Below are 27,422 nucleotides of genomic sequence, written 5' to 3'. Positions count from 1 at the left end.
CTGGCAGGCGTGTTCTTTACCAGTAGCGTCACCTGGGAAGCCCTGGGGGGCAGGTAGGAGGGGGTAAGAGGGAGGGACTGTAATGAACGTGAGGACAATTCGAGAGTGGGAAATCTGTTTGTCATTTTGATTGTGGTTCTGTACATGTGTGAAGATATATCGAATTGTACACTTTGAATACATTGTTTGCTGTGTGGCCATTGTGTCTGATAAAACTGTTTTAAATGGAAGTGCGTGAAAGATGCCACCCAGACTTTCGTCCTTTCCCCCACAGCCAATGGTCACTCCCACAGGGACGCCATCCCCAGCAGGACCAGCTGATGCCACCCCTTCTAGAGCTGGCTTTCAGGGGGCCGTCACGTGCCCCCAGGAAAAGTGCATCAAGTAGCCTGTTGCAGAAGCGCTGCTGGACAGGGACCGGTCTGTCCAGGCTCTGCCCAACCACACAGCATCCAACATACCTTTTCCCTCCCGTCAGCATTCTGCCTCTTCCAGGGGCCGGGGAAGCCGAGGCTCCTCGCCATCGACCTCAAAGGTCAGATGTCGGGGGCTTTCCTCAACTGACCATCAAAGCTCTGCCCTCCTGACCTTCGAGAGGGGCTCAGATGTGTGTCAGTGGCTGTTGTCTAATAGGCCCTTGGTCCACAAAGCCGAGGCGTGTGCAAGTCACTGCTCACACGGACTTCAGCTCCTGTGATTGCAGATGCTGAGAAGACTCAAGCCCTGACTCCCAGACCTGACCCAAAAGGACGCCCCACTTTTTCTCTGCTATACACTGCCCCCCCAACCCTGCGACCCCTGTCACGTGACCCTGGCGCTGCCGCGGGAGAGGAGTCAGCCGGGCCCTGCCTTCCCTGTGGCAGCTGGTGCTGCAGGCGCAGAGCAGCCTCCGCGGCCTCCGGGGTCCGCGCCGCTGGCCCATCACGTCTGCCCAGTTGCCCTGGTGACTGTGTGACCCTGCCGCCCGCCCCCGCCGCCACCTGCCCTATAAATAGAGGCCCGGAGCAGCTGGGCTCTCTTGGCAGTCACCATGAGGGCGCTGGTCCTGCTCTGCTGCTTCGTGGCCTCGCTCCTGCTCCCAGGACAAGCAGGTACGACCCCCCAGCCAGTTGGCCGGGCCAGCCTGTGACCCCACGTGCCCCCGAGGTTTTCTGTTTCCTGTGGGGTGGGGGGGCTCGGGCGGTGGACGGAGGATGAGGCTTCCGTGGCTCCTGGAGCTGATGGCAGCCCTTTGCCTCCCGGCTGGTCTCACTGAGAAGGCACTGGGTGCGGAGACCTGAGGGCAGTCAGGGGGCCCGTGGGGAGGAGGCCCATGAGGAGGAGGCCAGAGGGAGCGGAAGCCGTGACCTGAGAGGTGCAGGCAGGTGCACGCCCGAGCAGGGGGCCGGGGAGAACGGCCGGCCGGTAGATGGTAGGGGAAGAAGACCCCAAGAGTTCAGACTGGAACCTCCTAGGCGGACAGAAGACCCTGCTCTTGGAGGTGGAGGGAACCCCAGGAGGTCACTGAGTTGACCCTCCCACCTGGTGGAGATGGAGGGGTGCCTGGCTTTGCATGAGTGAGGGCGGGTGGCAGGAGGCATGGCTTAGGAACAATGGGACAGAGAGGGGCTCAGTTTGGGGCGGGATTGGAGGGGAGAGCTGGAAACCAAATTGGGCTCGCTTCAGAGGAGGACCGGGACCCAGTCTGGAGTGGAGCTGGGCTGGGCCGGGGGCTTCACTGGAAGGGGGCTGGGGCCTGCGTGCCATGGTTTTCCTGTGACATCTCAGCACTTCGTGTGGCGGAGGCGGTGGCTCTGGTTACAGCTTGGGGGCTATTTATAGGTGTGGAGGGGGCACTGGAGCATGTTGCCACCTCTGTTCCGAGATTCCTGGGGCTGAGTGCCCCTCCAAGATGCTTCAGGGGTGCCCTGGGGACCCCGCAAAAGTCCAAGAGTCCTGCTTTGCCTTTTCATGACAACGGTAGGCTTCATCTGCACTGGGGACTGTGGGGCCTTGGGGGTTCTCTTTCTTGAGGTCTTAGAAGCAGACAGGGGAGCCCGTGGCAGGCAGGAGCAGAAGCCAGTCCCTCGGGGGCTGGAGACCGAGGCGGGGGGCTCTGGCCTCGCATGTGCGGCTGGGCCCTGCCCTTGTCTGCCCTTGAGTTTAATTTGGGCTCCGTGGGGCTGCAGTGGCCGGGGTGGCAAGGATTCCAAGCGGCTGTCAGGCGGCTAAGTATGGAAACAGCCGTGTAATCGGAGCCCGAGCCCGGGAGCCACTGCCGCCCTCTCCCCTGCGCCGCCCAGCCCCAGCTGCCAGCTCCGTGGCTTCCACGCTGCCGCCCCAGGAACTTTTAGCCTTTTAGGGACATCCTTTATCTTTCCTCCCACCAAGGAAACTGGACATCTGGAATGTCCCACAGGTCCTGTTGGGGGACCTCGCCACTGGGAAAGGAGGCAGGCAGGTGCTTTCTGTAAAGATTCTCTCTTTGCAGTCCTTTCCTTCCTGGACTCTGCGGTGTGCGCCCCCTCGGCCCCAGCCTGGCCACTCGTGTGCGGGGTCCCCGCCCTCCTCCCCGCTGCTCATGGCTTATGCTGTGCATTCTTCACAGTGGTGGGCTTCCTAACCCCCAGTTGCAGATTGTAAACCCCAGATGGCTTCCTCCTGCGATCCGGCGTAGGGGATTCCATGAGTGGCTTCCCCCACCCCATAGTGACAATCCTTTCTACTGGTTGGCTTGCCTGTAGAGTATGCTACCTGTAAATGCCACCATGCCCACAGGCACAGCTTTGCTCCTGAACTTCCCACCCCCGTGCTGAATCCTCATTTCCAGCCCCGAGTCGCTCACCCTTCCCTGGTGGCAGGCACAGCCTTCTTTCTAAGCCCGCTTCCTGCTTCCTGGGGGGACCCTGCAGAGCCGCCCTTCCTTCTTGTTTGCCCTCCTTGCTCCCGTTGTCCTCTGCACCAGGGTGATGGGCTCCACCACCTCCCCGACCCCCAATCCGCCCCAGTTCTGTGGAACCGCCAGCGTCCTCCTCTTTGTCTTGGGGACCTGGCCTGGGGTCAAGCCTGCTTGAGGACAGAGGAAAACAGCCCCGAGAGGGTTTACTCAGTCTGCTCATGGTCCAGGTGAGCGAGCAAAAGCCAGAGGAAAGAACCGTGGTCAAGGTCAGACAGTGAGTCAGGTCAGAAACACCAGGCCAGGGCCGGTCTCAGCCCACCCAGGATTTCCTGGCCTCCTTTGGCCCCTCTCTCTGCAGTCCTCCTTGGACACCCCAGTTCCTCTGCCTGTGGGTGTGGGGCCACGCGTGGCTGCCTTGGGGTACAGGGCAAGACCAATGCCTTTGAACTTTGACTTCCCAGAGAGCATGTGGGAATGGGGGTGCTGGGAACACATTTCTTTGGGCTTAAACTGCTGGTGTTTGTTAGGCTGAATTCAGGACAGCCTTGCTTCCTGTTACCTGCTGGAGGCAGAGATTGAGGGACGACAGGGGGTCTGAGTCTGCTCCTCTACTTCCTCCAGCCTCCTGGTTTGCACACTCACCCCGTCTGCTCTGGCCCCACCCTGCCATCCCAATGGTGAGAGGTTGGTGCATGCTGGGGCTCCCAAGGCCCTCCAAGAGCAATGGGTGTCTCTCAGGAACCCCTTCGTGACATTTCCTGTCCCATCCAGAAGGAAGTTGGTTTTCACAGCCCCTCAGGAGGGTACCCCAGGTGCCATGATGCAACTGTGGGGAGGGCTCGGAGAGAAGGTCATGAGTTGGGGGGTCCTGGGGAGGGAGTAGGCTCCAGAAGCCTCTCCAGCATCTCCCCCTGCTACAAGCTGTGTCCCCAGTGAGGTCTCCAGCTCCTGGCTCGGTGCCGCTGGACGAGCCGTGGGGAGCAGGTGGTCCACCAGTTCCCACATCGGGTGCATGAGGCGCTAGTCTGGATCTGCTCAGTGGATGCAGCCCCCCGATGTGGGCACCGAGCCTGGTGGCCTGTGGGACCGCAGTTTGGGAAATGCGGGCTTTGCCTCCCACGTGGGTGTGGCAGTGGAGCTCACGCTGCTCAAGGGCCAGAGCTGGAATCCTGGACCCGAGTGGGGTCCGGCGAGGCTGGCTGCATCCACCTGGCCTTGGGGCGCTCACTCAGGTGTGGTGGCCAGGAGGGAGCCTGATCCCTGTGGACCGTTCCTCTGTTGACCTGGGCTGGGGGATCAGGACAGGGCATAAATACGATGCCTTCTGATCTGGAAGGAGGGGTGTGGCTGGAAGCGGGGGGTGAATGGGGTCTGCCACTATGGGGTGCACCCCTCTACTCCAAATCCAATCTAAAGCCAGACTCACCATCCCTTCCATTTAAATACTGCTCAAGGATGCAAAACACTTTCATTCAAACACCTCCCTTAAATCATCCCGGATCTAGTGTGTACCAGCTGGTTCGCAGGTATGGTGCCGAGGGAATGCAGATAGGCATTTTGTGCCTGGCACGCTTACAGTCCAGGGTTGGGGGAGATAGGGCATCCTCCCCCTTGTGGCTATGCACACACAAAGAAGACACATGCAGTACTTAGGGAGGTCCAGGTAAATGGGGTGGGGTGGATGGAAGTGGGTCTGAGTGGACAGGAAACATCTTCCAGGTGAGGGACTGTCTGAGATGGGCCTTAAGAAGCATAGGGTTCAGAAAAGAATGCCGAGGAAAAGCAGGGATGAGCACATTCATGTATCAGGGAAGGTGGGGCTCAGGCGAGACCCAGGAGGGTCACGGGGAGGAAAGGTCTGGTGGGGCTTGTGGAGAATCCGGGAGGCTGAATTGGGGCCAGAGTGTGAGGGGAGCTGGGCTGAGGAGGGGGCTTTGCTCTGTGGGTGGCAGGTAATCATGGGGTCGGGGGGGGGTTGGAAAAGTGTGTCTGGCAGTTGTTTGTAGGGAGTAGACCAAGCTGGGATGATGTGTACTTTGGTGAGGGAGAGGGATGGACTGGAGGGCAGGCCTCACTGCAGCACCCCCAGACTGATGCTGCGGAACAATCTGCTGGACCCCTCAGCCTGGTGAGCTGAGCGGGAAGGAGCCCCCGAGGGTTTTGTGTAGGCCGCTGCAGGCAGAACCATGCCAGAAAAATGAGAAGAGACCAGGATTGTAAAAGAACCAATTTAAAAGGTCACCTGAAATCATTATGAATTCTGGGTCCTGGGGGAATGCCTGGATGCAGATGGTTAGCTTAGGAGGAAGGTCGGGTCTGGGGAATCCAGAAATGAGGCTAGTTTGGGAAAAGATGAGGGCAAGGCTGTGAGATCACCAAGGATGCTGCTGCAGAGAGAGAAAAAGAAGAGAGTCCAGGACCAGTCCCCGGGGAGTAGGAAGAGGAAGAAGATAAATGGATTTCAGGAAGACGGGATGAGATCCAGGCAGAGGCGTGACCTGGCAGCAGAGGACAGGGTGCTTCCTGCAGAGGCTGTGAGTCCCGCGGAGAGGCCGGGAAAGGTGAGGCGTTGGCTTGGACACCAGGAGGCTGCGGACTGGTCCCTCAGTGAGGATGTGGAGGCATGTTCACTGGGAGAGACTTTCAATATTAAGTCTACAAGAGCTAGAGAACCGTGAGAGAGGTGGGGTGGCTGAGTCTGCAGAGGAGGCGGTATGTTCCTGGGCCGACGGGGAGGATGCAGAGGCGCGGGAAGGGTTGATGAACTGGGGGGTGGGGTGGACGTCAGAGTTTGAGAGTGAGGTGGACAGGTCCGAGGGGGTTTGAGGGGGGACCACAGAGGGACCCCCCTGCGCACTCGAGGTTCACTCAGTAGTGCCTGTGCCCACCAGAGAGCTCAATGAGGAAGTGAGGATCCTGGTCTACAACAGGGGATTGCTATAGAGCGGGGTGAGGGCCGTGGAGGGGAAGAACCAGTCAGAGCTGACCAAGAACCCCTTGAGGTAGAAAAGGAGGCCAGTGGTCCTGAGATGTATGGGATCGAACAGCAGGGCCCGGACCAGAGCCTGCTGTCCAGTCCAGCTGAGATGAGGCCAGGAGGTGGCCAGTGAATCAGCATTTTCATCACAGCAAACGTTGGTCTCGCGCTGTTGGTGAACCAGCCCTCTCGAGCCTTCAGATGCTGCAGAGAAGGGGGCAAAACCCGACGCCAAGCTCTGTCCCAAGGTGTTCATTCCACAGACGCGCACTGACCTGCTCCCGGGAAGCGCAGTGTTCGGTTCTGCAGGACCCGTTACTTTGGGGGAAGCTGGCACAGGGCACGGTGCAGGGCACGGGGCCCAGAGGCAGCTGGGCTCAGGTTTCCTCTGGGTGTTTTCCAGGTGGCTGCAAGGCCTCCCTCTGCGGCTCCCTGGCCCATTGGCAAGACTCATTTTGGGCTGAGAGAATTCAGGATCTGCTCTGGGCGGCCAGGGCCCTCAGAGACCCTCCCACCTTCCTCACCTGCCTTCTCAGGAGCCTTCTGGACTCAGACACATGGCTTCAGACGCCTGCCTCTGCCCTGCCCGTTTCCTTCTTGGAGTTTCCCTTCTCTCCCTGGAGGTTCCCTTCTTTCCCCGGACACTGGCCCTGCTTTGTCCCCATGAGACGTGCCCTGAAACTCATTCCAGCAAGGGCTAATGGCTCAACACTTAAACTTTCACTTTCCCAAGTCACTTTTTGTTTGAAAGGAGTGAGAAGATTTTAGCTCAAGGAATGCATCTCTAACGCGGAAATTCTCATTGCTTTGGTGGGCAAGGTCTTACCCTAGTCCCTAGTCACGGCGTTGAGGCAATAGATAGTTCCCAATCCTGAGCTGTAGAGCAGGGCTTCCTCTACCTGACCCCGAAGGAGGGAGACAGGGAGTGGACCGGGGCTACGGTGGCCACAGCTGTAGGACTTGCTCCCTGGTTAGAGGACCCACCCGCTGCTCACCCCCAGCCTTGCTGTCTTCAGCAGGAGGTAAAGAGGGTAGCATAATTCGGCAATGGGATGGGTCAGTTTTCGTTTGCGCTGAGTTTCTGGAGACATCCGTTTCCTGGTCTGTGTCACCTGGGATGTATCTTTCTCAGGGCCTCAGGGACATCCCGTCCCATTTGGTTTCAGCCTCATCGCTCTCCAGCCGTGAAGACGGATTTATTTAGAGTCAAGGTCCCAGGCACCCTCCAGCGTGGGCTCATGCCTGCCTGTCACTTCCTTGTCCCCTTAGAGACCTCCAGCTCAGCCTTTCCTGAGCTGCCCGTCCTCAGGGTGAGGGGCTGGGGTGGTGGAGTCTGCTCTTAAAATGCTTGAGCTGTTAGGTCTGCCATTCACACCCCTGGCAGGGCCTACAGCATCTGCCTCTGGCGCCCTCCGGCTCTTCCCCGGCTGGAGTGGAGGGAAGACTGGTGTCGTCGTTGTCGTTCAGTCGCTGAGTCATGTCCGACTCTTTGCAACCCCAGGGACTGTAGCCCACCAGTCTCCTCTGTCCGGTTCCTCTGTCCGTGGATCTCCCAGGCAAGTGTACTGGAGTGGGTTGCCATTTCCTCCTCTAGGAGATCTTCCCGACTCAGGGGTTGAACCCGTGTCTCCTGGGTCTCCTGCACTGGCCGGCAGATTCTTTGCTGCTGAGCTGCCTGGGAAGTCCGAGGCTGGTGGTGGGTGTGCCCAGTTCTGAAGCCCACGAGACCACGGGGCTGGCGGGCAGCTCCTGCCTGGTGCCATCCCAGGAGCCTGTCCTTCCTGGGACCACGTCGTTGGGACCATAGGAAGGCACAGTCGCTGTTGCTCTGTCCAGCTCCCAAGCCAGGACCCAGAAGGATTTCAGGTGGGACATTGGCCCAGGGCGGGCAGGCTCCCCATGTTCATGGCAAGGCTGTTAAGTGATAAGAAGAGGCTTTTCTCCTCTGGCCCTTGGGGTCCTTGTCTTCCGCAACCTTGAGGGCCCTTGACCTTGAGTCCTCTGTCAGCTCAGAGTGCTCAAGGGCACAGGACGATGCAGACTGTGTGGCCAACCCTGGGGAGGAGGGTTCAGCACAGCCCCCTGAAGAAACAGGCAATGCGGCCCTGGGTCGGGAATCAGGCTGGACACATGATTCGGGGTGATGGGCAGTATGTGATCAGCAAGAGGCATGAGGCTGCAACATGGATTCAGACACGGCAGGAAGAGGGGAGGAAGGGCAGGTCTGGATAATCGCACAGGGTGGGGGCTGGAGGAGCGAGGCAGGAACGATTAGGCAGGCAGGGGGTCCCTCTTGGAAAGGCCCAGCTCTCTAGCCCAGAAGCCAGGCCGTGCCCATTGTGACATCCAGGCTGGCCACGCTGTGCTGGCAGGAACAGGTTATGCCCCTGCCCTGAGGCGCTGCCTTCTATTTGGGGAGATGACACGCACTGAAAAAAAGATGTAACTAACACTCCGGGCAGCTCTGTTTGGAGTTCAGAGGAGGGCTGGAGGTCTGGCCTCACGGAAGGGCAGGGTTTCAGCTACACTGGAAAGAAGGCGACGATTGCTCGGCTGTCAGCTCCAAGAGGCTGGGGTTGTGCGTTTGTTTAACTTGCTCACCGCTCCATCGCCGACCCTCAGCACAGCGCTTGGCTCACTGGAGGCAGTTAGCAATGTCTGATGAACGAGAAGATGACTCGAGCAGGCAGAGAGGGGGTAGGGCGGGGGGCCATCTGGAGCTGGGGAATCAGAGCCAGGAGCGGGGAAGCTCGGACCGTGGTGCTGGCAGGAACAGAATGAGGGCAGCTCTGGCTAGAACATGGGGCTCCCGTTCAGGGAGACCAGACCACCCTGATGGGCTGGAGCCCGCTGGAAAGGGCCTTGAATGCTGAGCCAAGCCGCTGTCTCCCTAAGCCCTCAGCATGCTCTAGCCCCTCCCCTTCCAGTAAGCTCCTCCCCTTCCCTTCCCTCTCAGATATTTTTGGATCCTTCTAGAGCAGGGACTGCATTCTGAGCTCAAACAGGTGCAGGCAAAGTCTGGCCTGGAGTTTGGGGTCCGCGGGAAGAGGGTTGCACTGGGAGCCCCGCCCAGAACCAGGCCAGGGGGGAGCCCTGGGGTGTGGGGGCCCCGCCCTCCCTCCCCCCCACCCAGGCCGCTGCCAAACCTGCCTCCCCTGGTTCTCCTCCAAGTGGCCATTCAGTTAGGACCTTGTCCAGTGCAGTTGCCTCCCATAGAGTTTTCCCTAGATGGCAATAGGTTAACACAAAGCCATTGCCTTGATCTCTAGGTCCCCCAAACACCTCTCATTCCATGGGTGCCTGCCCTGTAAATCCACACTGCCCCCGCCAGAGACACTTCCAGCCATTGTTGGTTACTTGCTTTTCCCCGAACTTCCTCCTACGCTTTATTAATCAAGGGTCAGGCAATAGAAGACCATTTATTTCTCTAGCTTATCACCAGGAGGTTGAAGACACCAGGAACACTCCCTGGGACCCAGGAAGGGGTCTGGAAACATCGGGAGGGGTCACAGCTCTCGCAGTGACCTGGGGGAGCCCATCCTGGCCTCAGCTCCCAGAAGATGAAACCTGGGTCCCAGGGGTCCCAGGAACAGAAGTCTAGCGGCGAATCCGCCTCTTTCTCCTGTCTCTTCCTGCCTGAGTTTCATTTTGGAGTGGGTAGTTAGGCCGGTGTCCTCTCCACCCAGACCTCCCTCCCCTGAGGCTGCCCACGAGGGTGCCTGGGGGCGGGGGCGGCATGCACTCTGAGATTTGAGGACAGAGCAAGCCCTGGCATCGTCACAGTTCACCAGCGAGCCCCCTACCATCTCGGCACCTGTTGGCTCTGCCTGTAGAGTGGAATAATACTCGCCCTATTTACAGCATGGGGTTGTTACATGACTAAAATAAGAAAGCGGCTATCGGATGCTTAGGATGTTTTTCAATCTCAGATACTTTTTAAGGTTAGAAGGGCTGTGACAGCGATTACAGGCCCTCACTGCGGACAGTATTCCTGTAGTTTGACACCTGCCTCTGGTTTCCTCGAATATCATGAAACGTGAGCAACTCAGAGGATCTCATCAGCAGCACACCCGCCCCTTCTCAGTGCTGTGGATATCCTCGGATTCTGTCCTCAGGGAGCTTACAGACTGGGAGGGCAGGCCGTCCCTGTTGGTGATAGGAGCAGGGAGCCATATAAGGCAGGTGTAATCGGGGCTAAAAATAAGTGGCCAGAGCTTGCAGAGTAAGTGGGAGCAGGGACGGGGCCCTGGGGCTAGGGAGCATGACCAGTGTAGCCTCAGAGGGGCTGGGAGGCTTTCGTAGGGCCGGCTCGGGTGTTGGTTCCTGTATTAATTTCCTGGGCTGCTGTGACAAATGACCTCAAACTAAGTGACTTCAAACAAGAGAGAATTTGTTTTAATTGAAGGATAATTGCTTTGCAGTATCGTGCTGGTTTCTACCATACATCAACATGAATCAGCCACAGGTATACATATGTCCCCTCCCTCCTAAGCCTCCCTCCCTCCTCCCACCTCATCCCAGCCCTCCAGGTTGCGACAGAGTCCTGGTTTGAGTTTCCTGAGTCATACCACAAATTCCTACCGGCTCTCCATTTCACACGTGGTGCATGTGTGCGCTAAGTTGCTTTGATCACGTCTGACTCTTTGCAGACCCTATGGACTGTAGCCGGCCAGGCTCCTCTGTCTCTGGGAGTCTCCAGGCACGAATACTGGAATGGGTTGGCATGCCCTCCTCCAGGGGATCATCCCAACCCAGGGATCGAATCCATGTCTCTTGCATCTCCTGCATTGCAGGTGGATTCTTTACTGCTGAGCCACTGGGGAGGCCCCTCCACACATGGTAGTATACATCAAAAAACAGGAATTCATTTTCTCCCAGTCGGCAGGCTGGAAGTCCGAAGTCGAGGGGCGAGCAGGGCGCGCTCCCTCTGAGGCTCTAGGTGAGATTCCTTCCTGCCTCTTCAGCTTCTGGCGGGTCCAGCAGGCCTAGGCCTTTCCTGGCTACTGGGTGCGTCTCCCTGATCTTTGCCTGTGTCCTCACACGGCCTCTCCTTTGTGTGTCTCCTCCCCCTCTTATAAGGTCACCAGTCTTGGACTCAGGGTCCACTGTAATCCCATATGAACTCACCTTGACTAATCACCTCTGCACAGACCTTATGTCCAAATAATGTCACATCCTGAGATTCTAGACAGAACACTCTCTCTTTTTAATACTTATTTATTTATTTGTTTATTAATAGCTGCACCAGGTCTTAGCTGGGTCACACAGGGTCTTCAGTCTTCACTGCAACACACAGGATCTTTGATTGTGGCATGGGAACTCTTAGTTGCGGCATTTAGGATCTTCTTGTTTCCTGACCGGGGATCGAACCCAGGCCCCCGTGCATTGGGAGCACAGAGTCTTACCCACTGGACCACCAGAAGTTCCCTTGTTGCTGGCTCTGGGCAGTTCTCGTCTGTCTCCCAGGTTGTCACACCTGTTTCCTTGGTCCCCTCTCCAGCCCCACGGCCCACACAGTTGTCCCCAAAGGCTAATATGGAGCTCTGTGGACACTCCCAGGGTGAGTGTGTTGAATGAATAGATGGACAGCTGGCCGGCGATAGGGGATTTCAGGAGCAGTGTCTCGCCTGGTGGTGGTCCTGGGGAGGATCGTGGGGAGGATTTTCCAGCTCCCTGTGGTTAGTCATGTATGCCCAGGTACAGAGTGAGTTGGAATTGGCACATCTAGAGGGCAGGGGTCTGGTTCCTGGTGGCCTGTTGTGTGATGGAGAGAGGCAGAGAGAACTGAGAACCAGCAAACTCCCTCAGGAGTGCCTGCATCCCAGCTCTGCACTGTCTCCTGAGGTGGGGGTGGCCAGAGAGGAGCAGGATGGGGGGCCCGCCTAATACTCAGCAGACGTCACATGCAGAAGGAACGTCTGGGTACCCTCACCGCCATCCATGAGGGGTTCACTTCTCAGCCTCCTATGCTCCCCTCACTGGAAGGAGCCCCCATCTGCAATGTATCTGGGTCTCCTCGGGGTGGAGTTAGGGGTCCCCAACCCAGAGAGTGGGTTGTCAGCCAACTCTGGAAGCTGGTGGTTGTAGCTCTGTGGTTTGTCCTGGCTCTGGAGGGATGAAGAGGTGGGGGGCAAGTCTCCAGGGTCCCCTCCCCTTTCCAGAAATGCTCACCAGTGAATCCAGTTTACACCCAAATGCCTTACCCCTACCCCAGGAGCTCTTGCAACGAACTCCTGGGGTCCACATCCCTGTCTGGCGCTGAGCCTCTGCTGCCAGGACGAAAGTTCTCTCTCCCTGCCTGCCACTCCCTTCAATTACCTGCTCTGTCTTTGAGGGGAGGGTCTTTATATTCAGGAATCCACATTGGCAGCTACTCCTAGGACCATTTGATCACAAAGTAATAGGCCAGTTAAGTGCCTCCACCATGGGTGCTTCTCTGGTTCTGAATCCTGGTTCTGAACTCCTCTCTTCTGGAACTTTGAACTTTATGATTTGTGGGCAGGCCTTACATTTTGCCACCATTCACCTATCCTCTCCTCCCATCCATCCATCCATCCATCCATCCATCCATTCATCTGTCCACCCATCCATACATCCTTCCATCCAATGGCTGTTCTAGATGCCAGGACATACAATCTCTGATAGCCAGGCAGTCAGATAAGTAAGTTATCTGGTCTCTTAGACTTTTATAGGTGCAGTGAAGAAAGAGAGACTAGGGTGGAAAGAGGGGACAGAGGGTTGGGAGGCAGCCTCAGCAGGGTGGCCAGGGAGACCTCAGAGAGAAGGTGATAAGGAGCCAGGACTCAGGGGAGGATGGGAGATAGCCAGGCAGTGCGGGGGAGCACCCCCAGCTGAAAGCGCAGCACAGGGAGGCCCGGGGGGGGCCTGGTGCTCCCAGAAGAGCAAAGCAGATAGAAGTGGGTGATGGGGAACAGGGCTCAGAGGGTGTGTGCAGAGGAGGGCATGGGGCTCAGGGAGGGGCTGTTCCATAATCCAGGTGAGAGATGACAGTGCCTGCCTACCTGGGTCCTGGGCTGGCGGCGCTGCTGGAGGGGTGGGGGAAACAGTAAGATTGAGGATTAGATTGAGGAGAGATTTTGAAGGTAGACCAAAGGTTCAACTAAAGTTTTGGAGAAAGAAAAGAATTGCAGATGCTTTATTTTTTAAACAGCTTTCTTGAGATATAATAATTCACGTGTAATACAATTTGCCCATTTAAAGTGCACAATTCAATAGTTTTTAGTGTATTCACAGAAATGGGCAACCATCAGCGTCATTTTAGAAGGGCTGTTGGCTGGGATGCAGAACAAGGGGCAGGCCTGGTCCACACTTTGCACCCAGTAGGTTCCTCGGAAGATGGGTATAGGTTGACTGCCAAGTTCAAAGCCCAAGGACAGTGGTTCTCAGATTCTAGCATGTGTGAGAATCACCTGGGTGCTCATTAAAAAAAACAAACTCTGGACTTCACTGCTAGTCCAGTGGTTGAGACTTCACTCTTCCTATGCAGGGTGTGTTGGTTTGATCCCTGGTCAGGGAACTAGATCCCACAAGCCACAACTAAGGATTCACATGCTGCAACAAAAGATCCCTTATGCTGCAGTTAACACCTGGTGTAGTCAAAAAAAAAAAAAAGGGCTGTCACATTGGCTGACAGGCGCTGTGGGGAAGCAGAGCAGAAGCTCCTCAGTACCAAGTCCAGGGATGCACCCCAGGGGTTCGGCCTCGAAGCTGAGGTCTGAAGTGGGAGCTGGAATTAGCCAGGCAGCACTGGGGAGCGGGGAGAGAGGAACCGGCTGGTGCTGGGGAGGTTGACCCAAAATCCTGCAGCCAGATCTGCGGGAAGCAGAAAGCGTCCTGGGCGCATGGTGGCCTGGCTGTCGGCAGACCCATCACAGGTTAGGTCGTGTCTCCCAAAAAGATATGCCAAAATCCTAACCTCAGCATCTCAGAAGGCGGCCACTTTTGGAAATAGGCTTGTTGCAGATGTAGTTAGCTCGTGTGACTGTGTCCTGAGAGGAAGAGGAGGAGAGACAAAGAATGGAGGCATAGGGAACAGGCCACGATTGACACAGGGTGAGACTGGGCGAGACTGGAGATGCCCATTGACGAGCCAAGGGCTGTTGAGAGCCGTCCGAGCTGGAGGAGACAGAAAGGCACCACTCCCAGAACCTTGGGGAAACAGGGCCCCTTGATATTGGACTTCTGGCCCCAGAACCACGAGGGAATACGTTTCCGTTGCTTTAAGCCACCAGGTTGCAGGACTTTGTTACAGTAGCTTCAGGAAAGGAATACAAGACCAGGTTCAGGTTTTGTGCAGGGACTTGGGAGTCTTGTCCGGCGGGGGTGGGCGGCCCCCTGGGCAGGCGGCCTGCTGGATCCTCAAGTGCAGACTGGTGGAGTCTGGCTGGCAGCGATGACCAGGAAGGGTCACCCTGGGGACAGTGTGTGCGGAATGTTCACTCGCTCTTGCCCCGCCCTCTGTCCTGCCCTTGGCCTTGACCTTCCCCTCCCCAGCGGAGACCCAAGAACTGAGGAGTCGGTGACTGGCCCTGGCCCTCTGTATGACCACCAGGTACCAGAGGAAGAAGAGGCTCCCGCATGGTCAGAGCGCCGTCTGGGGTTTTAGTGTTTGAAGAGACGAGGGGTACCCGGGTCCTTGGTGACATTGGGTTCACGCAAGAAGGAAGCTGCTCTCGGGTTTAACTGCCTTCATGATTCCTCCCGGGAGTGGGGAGGTCCTGAGAGGGAGCCAGACCCTAAACTTCCTGGGAAAGTGTGGCCCACGTGTCTGAGGCTACAAACAGGAAACAAGTCTGCTTCCAGAGGAGATGTGGATTTCCAGAACGTCCCACCAGAGAGCAGCCTGAGTGTTCCAGACATCTTTGTCTATGGAGTCCAAGCTCTGGAGCTATGACTGAGGGTAACGGGTGGTTACCTGCTCTGGTAACCATCCATTACCAGATGATCAATGCTCTGGAGGCTTTGGGGGTTGGTGCAGTTCACGGAGCAGTGGGTGGGAGGTGGTGTTCTGCCCTTCCTCTGTGACGCCAGGCCTTCTCCAAGTATCCGTCCGGATTTGTGCTCAGGGGCCCAGCCTGATATCAGCGCCCTCCCCTGGCCCTTCCTGGGAGGCTGCACTTTTTAGGGGAGCGGATGGGTGATCCCAGGAACACCGGGCCCCAGGGATGGGGTGAGACTTGGGTGTAAGGGGTTGGAAATATCAGGTTGACAAGGACACCATTGCCGTTTGGAGCCTTCCTGAAAGGCCAGAGCTAGAAGCCTAGGAGCCATCCATTTACATCTGGCTTTGCCCCAAGGGGCTTGGCAACATAAGGGCAGGTTCTTTTCGGTCTCTGGGCCTTGGTCTCCTCATCTGTGAAATGAAAGAGCTGGGTTAGTGAATTCCTAAGTTTCCTTTTAGTTCAACAAGGCTGTAATAGGAAAACCATCCTAAGGTTGAACAATGAGACGAGCTCGGGGGCCATGAACCTAAGGACTCAGAGGTAGAACCTGTCAGTCTCGAACGTGGGGAAGCCCTTTGGGAGAGAAGGCAGAGGGTCTGGCATCGTGGCTGTGAGCAGCGGTTGCTCTGGAAGGGTCCACGGGGTGGAGTATCCCCTGTGTTGCTGCTGCCCCAGCTTCTCCTGTTGGCTTGACCTTCCTCTGCAGTCTCCTCTGAGCGGACCTAGGGCTGGGGGGGGGGCCCTGGGGGTGGGATCTGCTAAGGATGACGCCTCACTCCCGAGCAGGCAGGCGGGAGGGGTTCTGAGGCTGCTGAGGGGGCGGGGCTGCTGGCGCCGGCCAAGCCAAGGGACGGGTAGTTGGGCCGTGCAGAGTGGTGTCTCCCCCAACCCGAGCTCTGATTGCAGGACGAGCCAAGTGCCGCTGAGCGGGAGCTGGGGCCGCCCTCAATTGGCTCAGGTGCAGCCAGAGCTGTGTCTTCAGGCCCAAGTTGCTCCTGAAGGGCTTGATGCTCTCTGTGCTCACGGGTCACAGGGATGGTGGCGAGGCTCCTCGGGCCCCCGGGCTGGCCGTTCTCCCACTGTGCTGCCATTTCCCAGAGCGGGGAGAGACCTTCGCCCATCCTCATGCTGACATGGCCCCCCACATGTCTTTGCATTGGGGTGAAATGCAGGGTCACCTCGGAGTGACGGGAGGAGCCCGGGAGGCAGAGGACAGAGAGGGAGCCGTGCATGGTTGTGAAAGTTTCTGAGTGAGTTGGGGCTGCGTGGAAGTGGGAGTCAGTGACCGCAGGAGTTAGCCTGGGGCTCGGCAGGAGAAAGTCCGAGCACAGGAGTGCCGGCAGCTCAGCCTCGTTCCTGTCCCAGGCCAGCGGGAACCGGAGAGAGCAGGGACACTCCCAGCTTCTCTCTGAGCTGCTTCCGGCTGGAAAAGGGGGAGAAGGACCCGGGGCAGAAAGACCTCACCTGGCCCACGGACGGACCCCTTAGAAACAAGGTTGAGAGGAGGAGAGTGCAAGTGAGCCAGGGTGGCTCCTGGCAGAAGCCAGTTCTGTTTTGCCCTACCCAGTGAACTTGGGATTCAACCTGGCATCTTTGCACTTCTAGGAAATTATTATTATTATACTTGACATTTGTAGAATGCTTTTTTTTTTTTTGGCTCTGTACCAACTTTCGGGCTTTTAATTCCCTGAACCTGGGCCCACGGCAGTGAAAGTGCCAAGTCCTAACCGCTGGGCTGCTGAAGAATTCCCCGTAGAGTGTTTTAAACATCACCTGAAGTTTAAAATACTCCGAAGAGGTTGGCAGAGCAGGTATCGTTCCCTGCTGCATTTTATGGGGGGAAGGAGCTGGGTGCAAGTCAGTGAGGGGCAGCCTATATACTAACCGCATGGGCGGTGAGGAAGACGTCAAGGAACAGAGCCCAGCTCTCCTGGCTTCTGACTGAGTCCAGAAGGATCAGTCTGGCTCTGGGTCTCGCGGCAAAGGAAAACCCTGAGATGAGGGCCTGGCCCAGGAAGGTGTCAGATCAAGTTCCTTAGCTCAAGAACCACGCTGACTTCCCCCGCCTTGGGAGGTGGTGTGCCCTTGTTCCCCCACCTGCCAAGCCCATGACGACGGCTTTGAGCTGAACCCAAGGCGTCCATCTGACAGGGGCCTCCGGGAGCCACTCTCCTCTGGCCCTCAGTGGGTCGCTTCTTGTCCAGTGCCCCAGAGTTAGACTATCAGTCAGTCCTTCCAGAGGTGGTCCTTGTGCTCCCAGGAAGGTTGTTTCTTTGGGTGGGGAGGTGGAGGTGGGGGAAGCTACCTGCCTACCTCAGCCTGTCTCAGAATCCAGCCTGTGTCCCCACCCCCTGCCTTTCCCTCCCACCCAGCTAGGACCCTCTGAACAGAGGAAGTATTGCCAATGACTCCTGTGAGGATCTGTGCTCCCTTGAGACAGGGAAAGCCGTGTGCTTCATAGAGTGTCCAGTCGCCCCCCCCCCCAGGGCTTAAGGCTTAATGTCCTACTTCTTCCAAAGGTATTTGCCTTTTGAGAGTGAGTGCTTACCCTTGTCCATGAATCCTCTGGGCATCAGTGTATACACCACGACTGTGGAATCCTGGACGAATTTCCCAGTGTACCTCCTGAACTAAGAATTCCTGGGAATTAGGGGTGGGGAATGGGGATGGAGTTATTCTGTCAGTCTCTGGACTTTATGGATTAAGAACAATTGTGTTGAAGTCTTGAGCATGGTTTTCAGAGCAAGGAAGAAGAGGGTAGGCTGAGAAAGCACTGTCCTTCTGAGGTTGACTCACCCCCTCTCATTCCGAGGTCGGGGGTAGCGACCAGGCACTGGGGCAGCGCATGTGACTTGGAGTTGGTAGAGAGCTGGGTCCTTCAACCAGCCCACTGCTGACTAGCCTAACTAGCCCTATGGTCTTGGGATAATCATTTATCAGAGTTCTAGGATCCTGACCAGTGAAATCAAACCAGTTGGTCTGTGAGGAGGTCCCCTTTAACCTCCTATCCCATGGTTCCCACTGGCCGCTGCCCTTGTCATCCTGCCCCATGCCCTGGGTGAATCATTTTGGGGCTAGAGTCCAGCCTGGGACAAACTGTCCTGGTGGGATTAGCCTTGACTTTAGGAGCTTGGCCAGGAAGCCAAAGAACCTTCTGAGAATGGCTGCCTGATGGGGCCCCTTGAGGGAGGGGTCCACAGAACAGCAAGGGGGAGGGCCTTAGGGTCCCCAGGGGGAGGTGGGCACTTCCCTCCTAGGTTCCTTTCCAGCATCAGCATCTGTAAACCATCTGAAGTCTCACTTGTGAAGCGAAGGAACAAGGGGCCTTGAGTGGCGAATATTCACTCCGTAAAATAAGGTTGAGAAAAAATGTGATGCCAGAGGGGCCGCTGCCATCCGCACAGTCCAGGAGTGTGCAGGGATGCAGAGGGGTCAGCCTGCCGCCCCAGCCACGCAAACGCGGACTCCGAAGTCCTCTCTGCTGTACTTGAGGCGCCGCCGGTGAGATGTCCAAGTGTCTGGGCAGAGGGCAGCCTGGTGAAAGATGGGGGGCTCCCTGGGCACCTGACTAGTATTCCTGGCTCCCGGGGGCAGACGTGTCTGGAGGTAGAAGTGGAAAGGGATTGTGCCCCCAGGGGCTTTTTTTTTTTAACGCATGTGCATCCTCGTGTATGAATAATAGTATATCTTACCTGCGTGTGACTTTGGACTCAGTGGCTTCAGATCAGACAGATAAGTCACATCGGCAGATGCTTTGAAATACGTGCTATGAGACTCGGGAGCTTGGATCTGAGTTTACATTCTGGTCCATGAAGGGGTCAGCCAGAGCAGGTCGATCAAACAAAAGATCTTGGGTGCTGATCTCTTTTCTCCTGAGGCCCAGTCCCAACCTCAGATTCCCTGACACTTGGGGGTGGCCCGGAGCAGGCCTTCTCACACTCGTGTGTTCATTAGAATCACCTTGTGAAACACCCGGATTCACACTGACCCAACCCTGGAGACGGGGCATCTATGTCGGGAAAGCCCTGCAGGGCTTGGATACCGCTTGTCACAGGCAAGAGATCTCGGGTGTTGTTTCTTGGTGAGAATGCTAGTCCATCCCTGGGTGGCCTGTCAAGCCCACACTGGACTTTCCTGTGTCTGCTTCCTCCTTTCCAGAGAAGTGAATAATCAGTGAATAATCCTTGCTTTCCCTGCTTCAGAGGATGGCTGGGGAGTAGAGAACACAGAGCTATTTGAGGGGAAGCATGAAATTCAACGTGAAGGTCAGATGGCCTCTAGCTCCCTGCCGGGTGCATGTTCATCAGCAAAGTGAAAAGATGCTGTTGGGGAGGCTTCTTGGGCTGTTGGAGGAAATGAGCAAGAGGAGGAATTCTCAGGGAAAAGGCAGGGGAGGCAGAATAGTGGTTGTCACACCTCTCCCCGCCTTAGGCAGTAGGGCAGACAGACCCAAGGAGAGCTGGCTGGGCAGGAAGTACCAAGGGGGTGGCTGAACCCTAGCTCCTTCATCTCCCCTCACCCCCTAGACCCTTCCATGGAACCCTAGCACCTCATGGGACATGGTCTGTGGGAGCAGAAAGAACTCTAGACTAAGGGCCATGACCTTTGGCCATGCTCTGTCCCAACCCTACCCCTCACCTTGAGCAAGTCTCTAAAGCTCCCCGGCCAGAGCTTCCTCCTCTGTATTGGACTCACCAAGGCCCCGGGCAACTCCACAGTAATCTAAGTCCCTGTGAAAGCATTTGGGAAGAGTTAGGAGCTAGGAAAAAAATCTGGTGTTTGGCAGTGGAGAGTGGAGAGAGGAGCTGAGCCTGGGGCCCCCACTGAGGCTATGGGCAGGGTAGCAGCTGAGAAGCTGACCCCCGCAGAGAAAGGCTGATGACAGAGAGGGTGTCAGGAGAGAAAACAGAGCCAGTTTATGCTGTGCTCTGCTCCGGGGCACCTGTCAAGCTCAGGGGCCTTCCTTGATCTCCAGGGTTGAGCCGGGGGCTTGCTATTTGCATACGCTGACGTTAGCACCCAGGCTTGCCCAGGGCTTGGGCGGCTGCCTTGGCAGCAGCACATACAGTGTGGTACTGCATGTCCTGGGAGAGATTGAGACCCATCTCACCAGGCTCTCAACCTGGTCAGGGTGTCCTGGGTCCTCTGTGCCCCCCACCCCTCCTCTGGGGCCGCTGGGGGGCTTCTGCAAGAAGTTAAGGAAGTCAGGGTGGGTGATAAGACCACCCTGGTTTGATTTCACAGAATTGAATTAAGTTTAACCAGAGGCTTTTTAAGCCTCTGAACTGTTTCCAGGAGGAGAGATTGGACCCAATGGCACAGCTGCTTCCTGGGCTTTGAGCTCTGGAGACCCAATGGCACAGCTTGTTTCATTGAAAGGCTTTCTCTCAGAGAAGTTATTTTTAGCCTGGGAAGGAAGATCATGGGGCATGAAGTCATCACCCTCGTTGTTTGTCACTGGAAGGGCAGGGGAAGCTTGGCACCAAGTCATAAAAACCAGGGAGAGTATGGATGTATATAAGTCAACACACACGCACACGCCTGAGTTCCTGTCTAGGGCCCAGGTGCGGAAACACACAGCAGTGCAAAGGGCCTTATCTCCCTTCAGATGATGCAGACCTCCCACCTCCACTGGGCCAGAGGGTGTTCTGAGAATAGCAGAAATGCTGCAGGTAGTCAGACCCAGAGTCTGTTCAGCCTGGAATCATCACCACCATCAACACTATCACATCACCATCACTATCACTGTCACCATTACTTTGGCCACTTGATGAGAAGAGGAGACTCATTGGAAAAGACCCTGATGCTGGGAAAGATGGAGGAGAAGGGGGTGACAGAGGGTGAGATGGTTGGATGCCGTCACCGACTCAATGGACATGAGTGCGAGCAAACTCTGGGAGATAGTGAAGGACAGGGAAGCCTGGCGTGCTGCAGTCCATAGGGTCTCAAAGAGTCAGACACGACTTAGCGACTGAACGACAACAGTCACCATCATCATCCTCAGTACCACCATCATCATGACCAGCATCACCACCACCAGCATCATCGCCATCATCACCATTATCACCATCTTCATTATCATCACCACCAGCATCACCACCAACTTTAACAGTAGAGGGTGTCAGGGCCTGTTGAAAGGGGCTGGACTCCCCAGAGGAGAAGCCCTGACCACTGTTATTCCAAGGTCACATGCCAAGCCCTGGTGACCCATCTAATTTGGACGCCTCCAATGGGCACATGCGTGGAGAGAGGCCAGGAGCAGAAGCCTTAGGGTCAGGGTTATTTGGCTGGGTAGCCTTTCCCTTCTCCAGGGGATCTTCCCAACCCACGAATCGAACCCAGGTCTCCCGCGTTGTGGGCAGATTCTTTACCAGCTGAGCCACAAGGGTAGCCCAAGAATACTGGAGTGGGTAGCCTATCCCTTCTCCAGCAGATCTTCCCGACCCAGGAATTGAACCGGGGTCTCCTGCATTGCAGGCGGATTCTTTACCAACTCAGCTATCAGGCAAACCCCTGAGTAGAATCACCCCCCACCTAATTTTTTGGAGGGGGTTACAGTCCTGATGCTGGGAAAGATTGAGGGCAGGAGGAGAAGGGGATGACAGAGGATGAGATGGTTGGATGGCATCACTGACTCAATGGATGTGGGTTTGGGTGGACTCCGGGAGTTGGTGATGGACAGGGAGGCCTGGCGTGCTGTGGTTCTTGGGGTCGCAAAGAGTTGGACACGACTGAGCGACTGAACTGAACTGAACAGTCCTGATGCTGGGGCTACACCCTGGACTAATTAATTCAATGAGAACCTTCAAGGAGGGGGAGAGGAGTGGGATCAAGAAAAGGTGTTTCCATGTACACACAGTGGCGAGAACCACTGGTTTAGAGGCAGTTTTATAGGCTCAGGTTGACTAGTGCTTCTCGAACTGTAATGTGCAACCAGTGAGTGGCTCAAATGCAGATCCTGAGTCAGTGGTGCTGGGCTGGGGCCTAAGAGTTGGCATCTCTCCCAGGTGATGCTGACGCTGCAGGTGCCTGGACCACAGGCTGAGGAGTGTTGGCAGGGGTGCGGGCTGGGGTGGGGGGCTGGGGAGAACCCCGCTGCAGGATCAGACGATCTCCTTTGCAGTTCCAAAGTTAAATGGCCTCAGCGGGTTGCTAGCTGTGTGATGTTGGGGGCAAGACATTCAGTGCCTCTGATTCCAGTCCTCTCATCTGTAAAATGGGGGTGAGTAAGACTTGTTTCACAGAAGCAAGCAAATAGAGTAAGATCAAGTTCATGTTTTATGCATCCAGGGCTCAAGCATTTGCCTGGCACACTAATTGTCCAAATGTATCTCATATGATATCTATATATCTATCTTGCTGCTCAAAGGCCTGTCAATCTCTTGGGTTAAACCAAATTCCTGCCGTAGATTTTTATTTTCCCCAGAGGCTGGGGGCAGGGCAGATAGAGATTCAGGAAGAGGAATGAGGACTTACAGGTATTCAGGTGGTAATGAAAGAAAATTTTAATGAGTTACCTCCAGCTCCCCAACTAAGGGACCAGGAATTCTGAATGTACCCAAATCTCCCCATGGACCTCTTAACAGCACTTTCTGGGGGTGGGGTGGGGTGGTCAGGCAGGGTCCCAGCCTGCAATCCAGGAGCCAGAGTGGGTGCATCCAGGGAGGGCAGAGGTACCAGTAGGAAGGGGCTCCCATGTGCTCCCCTCAACATAGCATGGCATGGAAGGCCTGGACAAGGAGTGGGCAGTTCTGGGTTCCGCTTGCCCACTAGCCATCTGGTGTCTTGGGCAAATCAAACACTTTCTCTAGACCTTCAGCTCTGAAATCTGGCTGATAGTAATAAGGGAGGTGAATGGGGTCACAAATGTGAGTGGGGGGAGTGTTACATCAATATACGGGCTCCTTTATAACAAAAGGCACCCAAACTTCCCATCTTTCTGAATTTGATAGCAGATTGTGTCTGTGGGGATTAATGAGAAAATATTTGTGCCTGGCCCTTAAGAGGCTCCCCCAACTTTCAGGGAACAAGGGGGTGGGTACCCCCCAAGAAGTGGCTTTTCTTTGTGGGAGGCAGAGCTGGGCCAGCACTGAGGCAGGATGCTCCTTCCTCAGAAAGAGTCCTGTGAACCCAGGGAGACCCAGGAGCGTCTCAACAACCCTGAGGCAGGGCCCCCACTTTGCCCTCATCCCCATGTGCCTGCGATGACCCACTCTGCAGGGCTCCTCCTTAAACATGTCCCCACCTGGGCAGGAAGGCTCAGAAGGACTAGACCCCACCCTCTCTTCTGACCCCACTGTCCAGATGCATCACACTCGTCCCTTGACAGAGGCACATTCTGGGCCCCTACCTGCCCTCTGCTTTGCCCTCCCAGTGCCCCTGGCTCTCCCCTTAAAGCCCTTGGCCCTTAGAAGGGGATCCCCTCGGAAGGAGCTGGCGAAGGCCTACCCGCGAGGGTATCTCCTCCTGCCACACGTCCCCTCTAATCTAAGGTAGAGAGGCCAGCAGATGCTTGCCCTTAAGAGGACAGAGTTGGATGTGTGACTTAATAAGGTTGAGAGCCGTAAGTAATCCCCCGAGTGCTGTGCCCCGTAACCTAAGAGGACCTGGCCCGCACGCACCTGTTTTCACTCCTTTGCTGATATCAATATAAAAAGCACGCTGCTTAATGACTCTAGGAACTGACCAGGGGTGGCAGTTCCCATCGGCCCTGTCTTGGAAAGATCTGCCGGGCGAGCCAGGCTGCACGTGCCCGCCCGCGCGGTTGAGGAAGGACTGGAAGGGCGGCGCCCAGCTTCCATCCCCCCGGGGGAGGCTGGCAAGGCCGGGGCGGGGCTGGAGCGGGTCAGCTGCTCGCTCAGAGCCCAGGCTCGGGTCAGGAGAGGGGCACGCCCGCTCTGCCGGCCACGCGGGGCGGTTCCGAAGACCAGGGAGGGAGGAGCCCCACCGTCCCCGCAGGTCCGCACCGCTCTCCCTCCGGCAGACAGGCTGAGTTTTTAGAGTTGTGAGAAGCAAAGCGCGTGCCAACCCCTTGACACTGACCCCTCGTGTTCTGATCATCTAGAACTGCAAGTTTCCGCTTCGGGTGGCACGGAAGATGTTGGCAATTTGTTGGAGAATCATTTCTCTGCCGGAGACGCAAGTCTAGAGGAGAAAGAAAGGGCGCTTCGGTCAGAGGCGGCCCCTGGAGAGACGCGCCCGCTCCTTCATCCCACAGAAGGCGGGGAGGATGGGAGCTCGGAGAAGACAGCCGCCGACGGTCTGGGCTCGGGTCCCGATCCCGATCCCGATCCCGAAGCCAGCCTCTCCAACGCCTCGGCCTCCGAGTCTGCTGCCCCGGGGGAACATGTGGGGCCCGTGGCGGAAGATGCGGGCCCGCCGGGAGCAGCGAGCGCCCTTCCCCCAGGAGGGGAGGGGGAGCCCGGGGAGGAGGCAGGGGCGCGGGAGCTCAGCTCCGGAGAGGGCCCAGGACAGGAGGCGGAGGGGCCGGCTGGGAGCGGCGAGGTCCCCGAGGAAGCTGCAGACGCGCTAGGGGAAGACCCCGCGCAGGGAGCAGCGGCGGGGTCCCCAGAGACTGAGGACGCAGGGGACTCTCCCAGCCCGGAGGTCGAGACAGGAGGGGAGGGCAGCCCAGGGCCCGGTCAGGAGCCAGAAGTGCCTGATGGAGCCGCGGATGTGGACGCAGAAGCCGCGCAGAGGACGGAGGACCAGGCGGAACCCAGCTTCAGCTCGGCCGCGGCCGCGGAAGACGCTGCCGCGCGCGAAGAGGAGGGGGGCTCCCGGGAGCACCGCCCCGCGGAGGGGATACCCGCGGAGCACCCGGACGAGGCCTCCTCTGAAGAAGAGGGGGGTGAAGAATCCGAAGAGGAGAGCGGCGACGAAGAGGAGAGCGGCGACGGGGCTAGTTCGGAAGAAGCCGGGGGCGCCTCGGAGGAGGAGGAAGCCGAGAAAGAAGCTGGGGAAGGAGCCCACGCGGCGGCGGGAAGCGCGAGCCCCGGGGAGGAGGGGTCCCCGGAGGAATCGCCCGAGGGTGCCGACGCGCAGGAGCCCAAGGAGGAGGGGCCACAGGGTAGGGGGCGTCCCAGGGCTGCCCACCTCCCCCCGCCCGCCGGGCACCTCGACGGAGGGGGCTGCTTCGGGCATTCTGGCGGCTGCAGTCTTCCCGGAGGTCTTGTATGTAGGGGCAGACAGGGACCCGCAGGGCGGGCGGGAGAGCCTCCAGGCAACCGCGGGGGTCGTGGGGCAGAGGCCTCATGGGGGTTTCCGGCCCTCTGGGTGCCTCCGGGCTGTTCCTTAATCACTTATCCCCAGTTCAGAGAGACGCACTGAGAGCCTGCACCCTGGAGGGCCCAGAGGAACCTGGTTACATCTGAGTTAGGCCATCAGAAACTTATCCGTTAGAGTCCCTCCTTTAACACAGACCAGTGCCTAAACCCCAAGGACAAGGGACACAGGGGCAGGATTTGAGGCCGGGAGGCAGGCTGGTGGGTGTGAGGGGCAATGGGGGACCACGATGGTCGGCTAGCTCCTGGGACCTCCCCTTGAAGACTAGGTCATGTCAGGATCCTGATAAGAAACACTGGGCTGGCTGTACGTTCAGCAGGTGTCTGTCCCACAGATGTCTGTCCTGCAGATGAGTGGCTGGAGCGGCCACCCTCAGGGGTAGGGGACAGGGTGGGGGGATGGAAGTGGGCAGGACCTAAGTTATTGGGCAGCATTAGAGGTGTGTCCAGCACTGGCCATGGCCTCACCCACTGAGTACACTGACCTGGACCAGGAATTGGCTTGTAGGACGGAGGCACTGGAGTCAGTCTTCAGTTTCCAATGCAGGTTTCCTTGCAAGAACTTCATTTCCACACTGGTAGGTTTCCTTGCAAGAACTTCATTTCCACACTGGTCGGGTACTTGCAATGGGGGACCCTTCCCCTGGCCTCCCAGATCTGGGTCTGATCGCAGAAAAGATCACCCTGTCGAGATACATTGATTATTCTCTGCTCCCATCCCTCCTGGAACTGGTCTCCCCTTGTTCCCACAGGTCAGGTCCATCCTCCTTCCATCACCTAAAATTCTTTGCGCAATTAGCCCAGGATAAAAAAAAATGGCTGTGATGTTAAGAGGCCTGGGAATATGAGCACCCCTCCCTAGGAGCCTCAGGTGGTCACGGGCACCTCTTGCTGGGTCAGAAGCAACAGTGTACCCCCACTCCCTCCCCCCGCTCCCTACTCCCCCTCCGCTCCCCAAGACTCCCTGTAGCAGCTCTTCCTGATGAAATGCTCACTTGACCAAGCCAGTGGTCCACGTAGAACCTGAAAGTCAGTCTCCTGTAAACCACTCCTTCTCCTGTCCTGGATTTCAGCTCACAGGCAACCCTCAGAAAATTTTCCAACTTCCCCAGCTAAAATGTCATAGGCACACGTCTTAGGCCCTCCCAGCTTCCGGACTCTTTCCTCCCAAAGCCACATCATCATCGATGCCTGTAATTGTATTACTTTCCAGGTTACTTCTCCCTGTCTCCCCGCAGACTGTGGAAAACTCCACGTGGGCAGAGCTGGGTCGGTTTGGGGCACCGCGGCATTCACAGCACAATGCTCCGTGCTTGGCGCGTGTATAGTAGGTGCTCAGTCAACATTTGCTGAATACCTAAAATGGATCGTGGAGCTTCACAGATGTTGAGTTTGGATTTTCAAAGTCCCTCCTAGAGACAGAGCTCCGTGCAGTTGAACCTGGACTGGCTCCGGTCAGCACTTGCTTGCGATCCTGCCCCACCCTGCCCACTCCCCAGCTTGCCTGACTGAAGGGAGCCCCAGAGCCAATGGCTCCTCACTCTGCCCTAACCTCCATCTCTGCTTCTTTCCCCAGAAGAGGCGGAGGATGTGAGTGAGGAAGCCCCGCTGAGGGACCGCTCCCACATCGAGAAAACTCTGATGCTGAATGAGGACAAGCCAGCTGATGACTTCTCTGGTAACCAGAGGCAGGAGCTGGGTGGGGCCGGGTGGAGAGGGGAGATCCCCGGGGCCAGTGGCCAGGCAGAACCTCTGAGTCTGTGGCTGAGGCCGGCAGACACCCCAGGGGAGGAGGAGAGCCCTGGAATTGAAGGGAGGGGAGCGCTTCTCTTTGTGGAGGAGGCTCTGTGAGCAGCGTACAAGCTGGAGGGCTCTGGGTTGGCAGGAAGGAGGAAAGGCGATCCAAACAAAGGGACCAGTTGGGGATGCACATTTCAGAGCTGCGACCTGGGGACGGTTGTTGTTCAGTTGCTCAGTTGTGTCCCACTCTTGGGGACCCCATGAACTGCAGCACGCCAGGGTCCCCTGTCCCTCACTGTCTCCTGGAGTTTGCTCAAGCTTGTGTTGATTGAGTCGGCGATGCCATCCAACCGTCTCACCCTCTGTCACCCCCTTCTCCTCCTGCCCTCAATCTTTCCCAGCATCAGGGTCATTTTGACGGTGCCAGTGTCCGAGTCGTGGCCGGGGGAAGGTTGTTCATCACACTGGCTTCAATTTTTACAGTTTATAAAGCCCTTTCATGTCTGGTATTCCATTTCACCCTCATAGTAACCCAAGGCTGTCAGCAGGGCTTTCTGTCTCCTAATCGAGGAGCCAGTGAG

General features: G+C 57.1%; 2 protein-coding genes across 2 annotated transcripts in view; both read left to right on the top strand.

The window, feature by feature from the left end:
- Positions 1 to 1,043: 1,043 nt before the first annotated feature.
- Positions 1,044 to 27,422, top strand: part of LOC133064003 (sarcalumenin) — a 35,039-nt gene continuing 8,660 nt past the window's right edge. The window contains exons 1-2 of the mRNA XM_061153946.1: positions 1,044 to 1,091; positions 26,678 to 26,779. Coding sequence (XP_061009929.1) covers positions 26,743 to 26,779 — 37 coding nt within the window. The 5' untranslated portion in view covers positions 1,044 to 1,091; positions 26,678 to 26,742. The remainder of the gene's footprint in view (positions 1,092 to 26,677; positions 26,780 to 27,422) is intronic.
- SRL (sarcalumenin) lies at positions 16,707 to 26,695 on the top strand. The gene is made up of 5 exons (XM_061153887.1): positions 16,707 to 16,713; positions 23,193 to 23,274; positions 23,542 to 23,662; positions 23,819 to 24,991; positions 26,678 to 26,695. Exons 1-5 carry the CDS (start codon positions 16,707 to 16,709, stop codon positions 26,693 to 26,695), a joined length of 1,401 nt encoding a protein of 466 aa, XP_061009870.1.

This window comes from Dama dama, chromosome 10 (genome assembly GCF_033118175.1).
Source record: "Dama dama isolate Ldn47 chromosome 10, ASM3311817v1, whole genome shotgun sequence".
NCBI classification, from domain to species: domain Eukaryota; kingdom Metazoa; phylum Chordata; class Mammalia; order Artiodactyla; family Cervidae; genus Dama; species Dama dama.
Note: the sequence above shows the minus strand (reverse complement) of the source record. Positions and strands in the feature narration are given on the sequence as shown.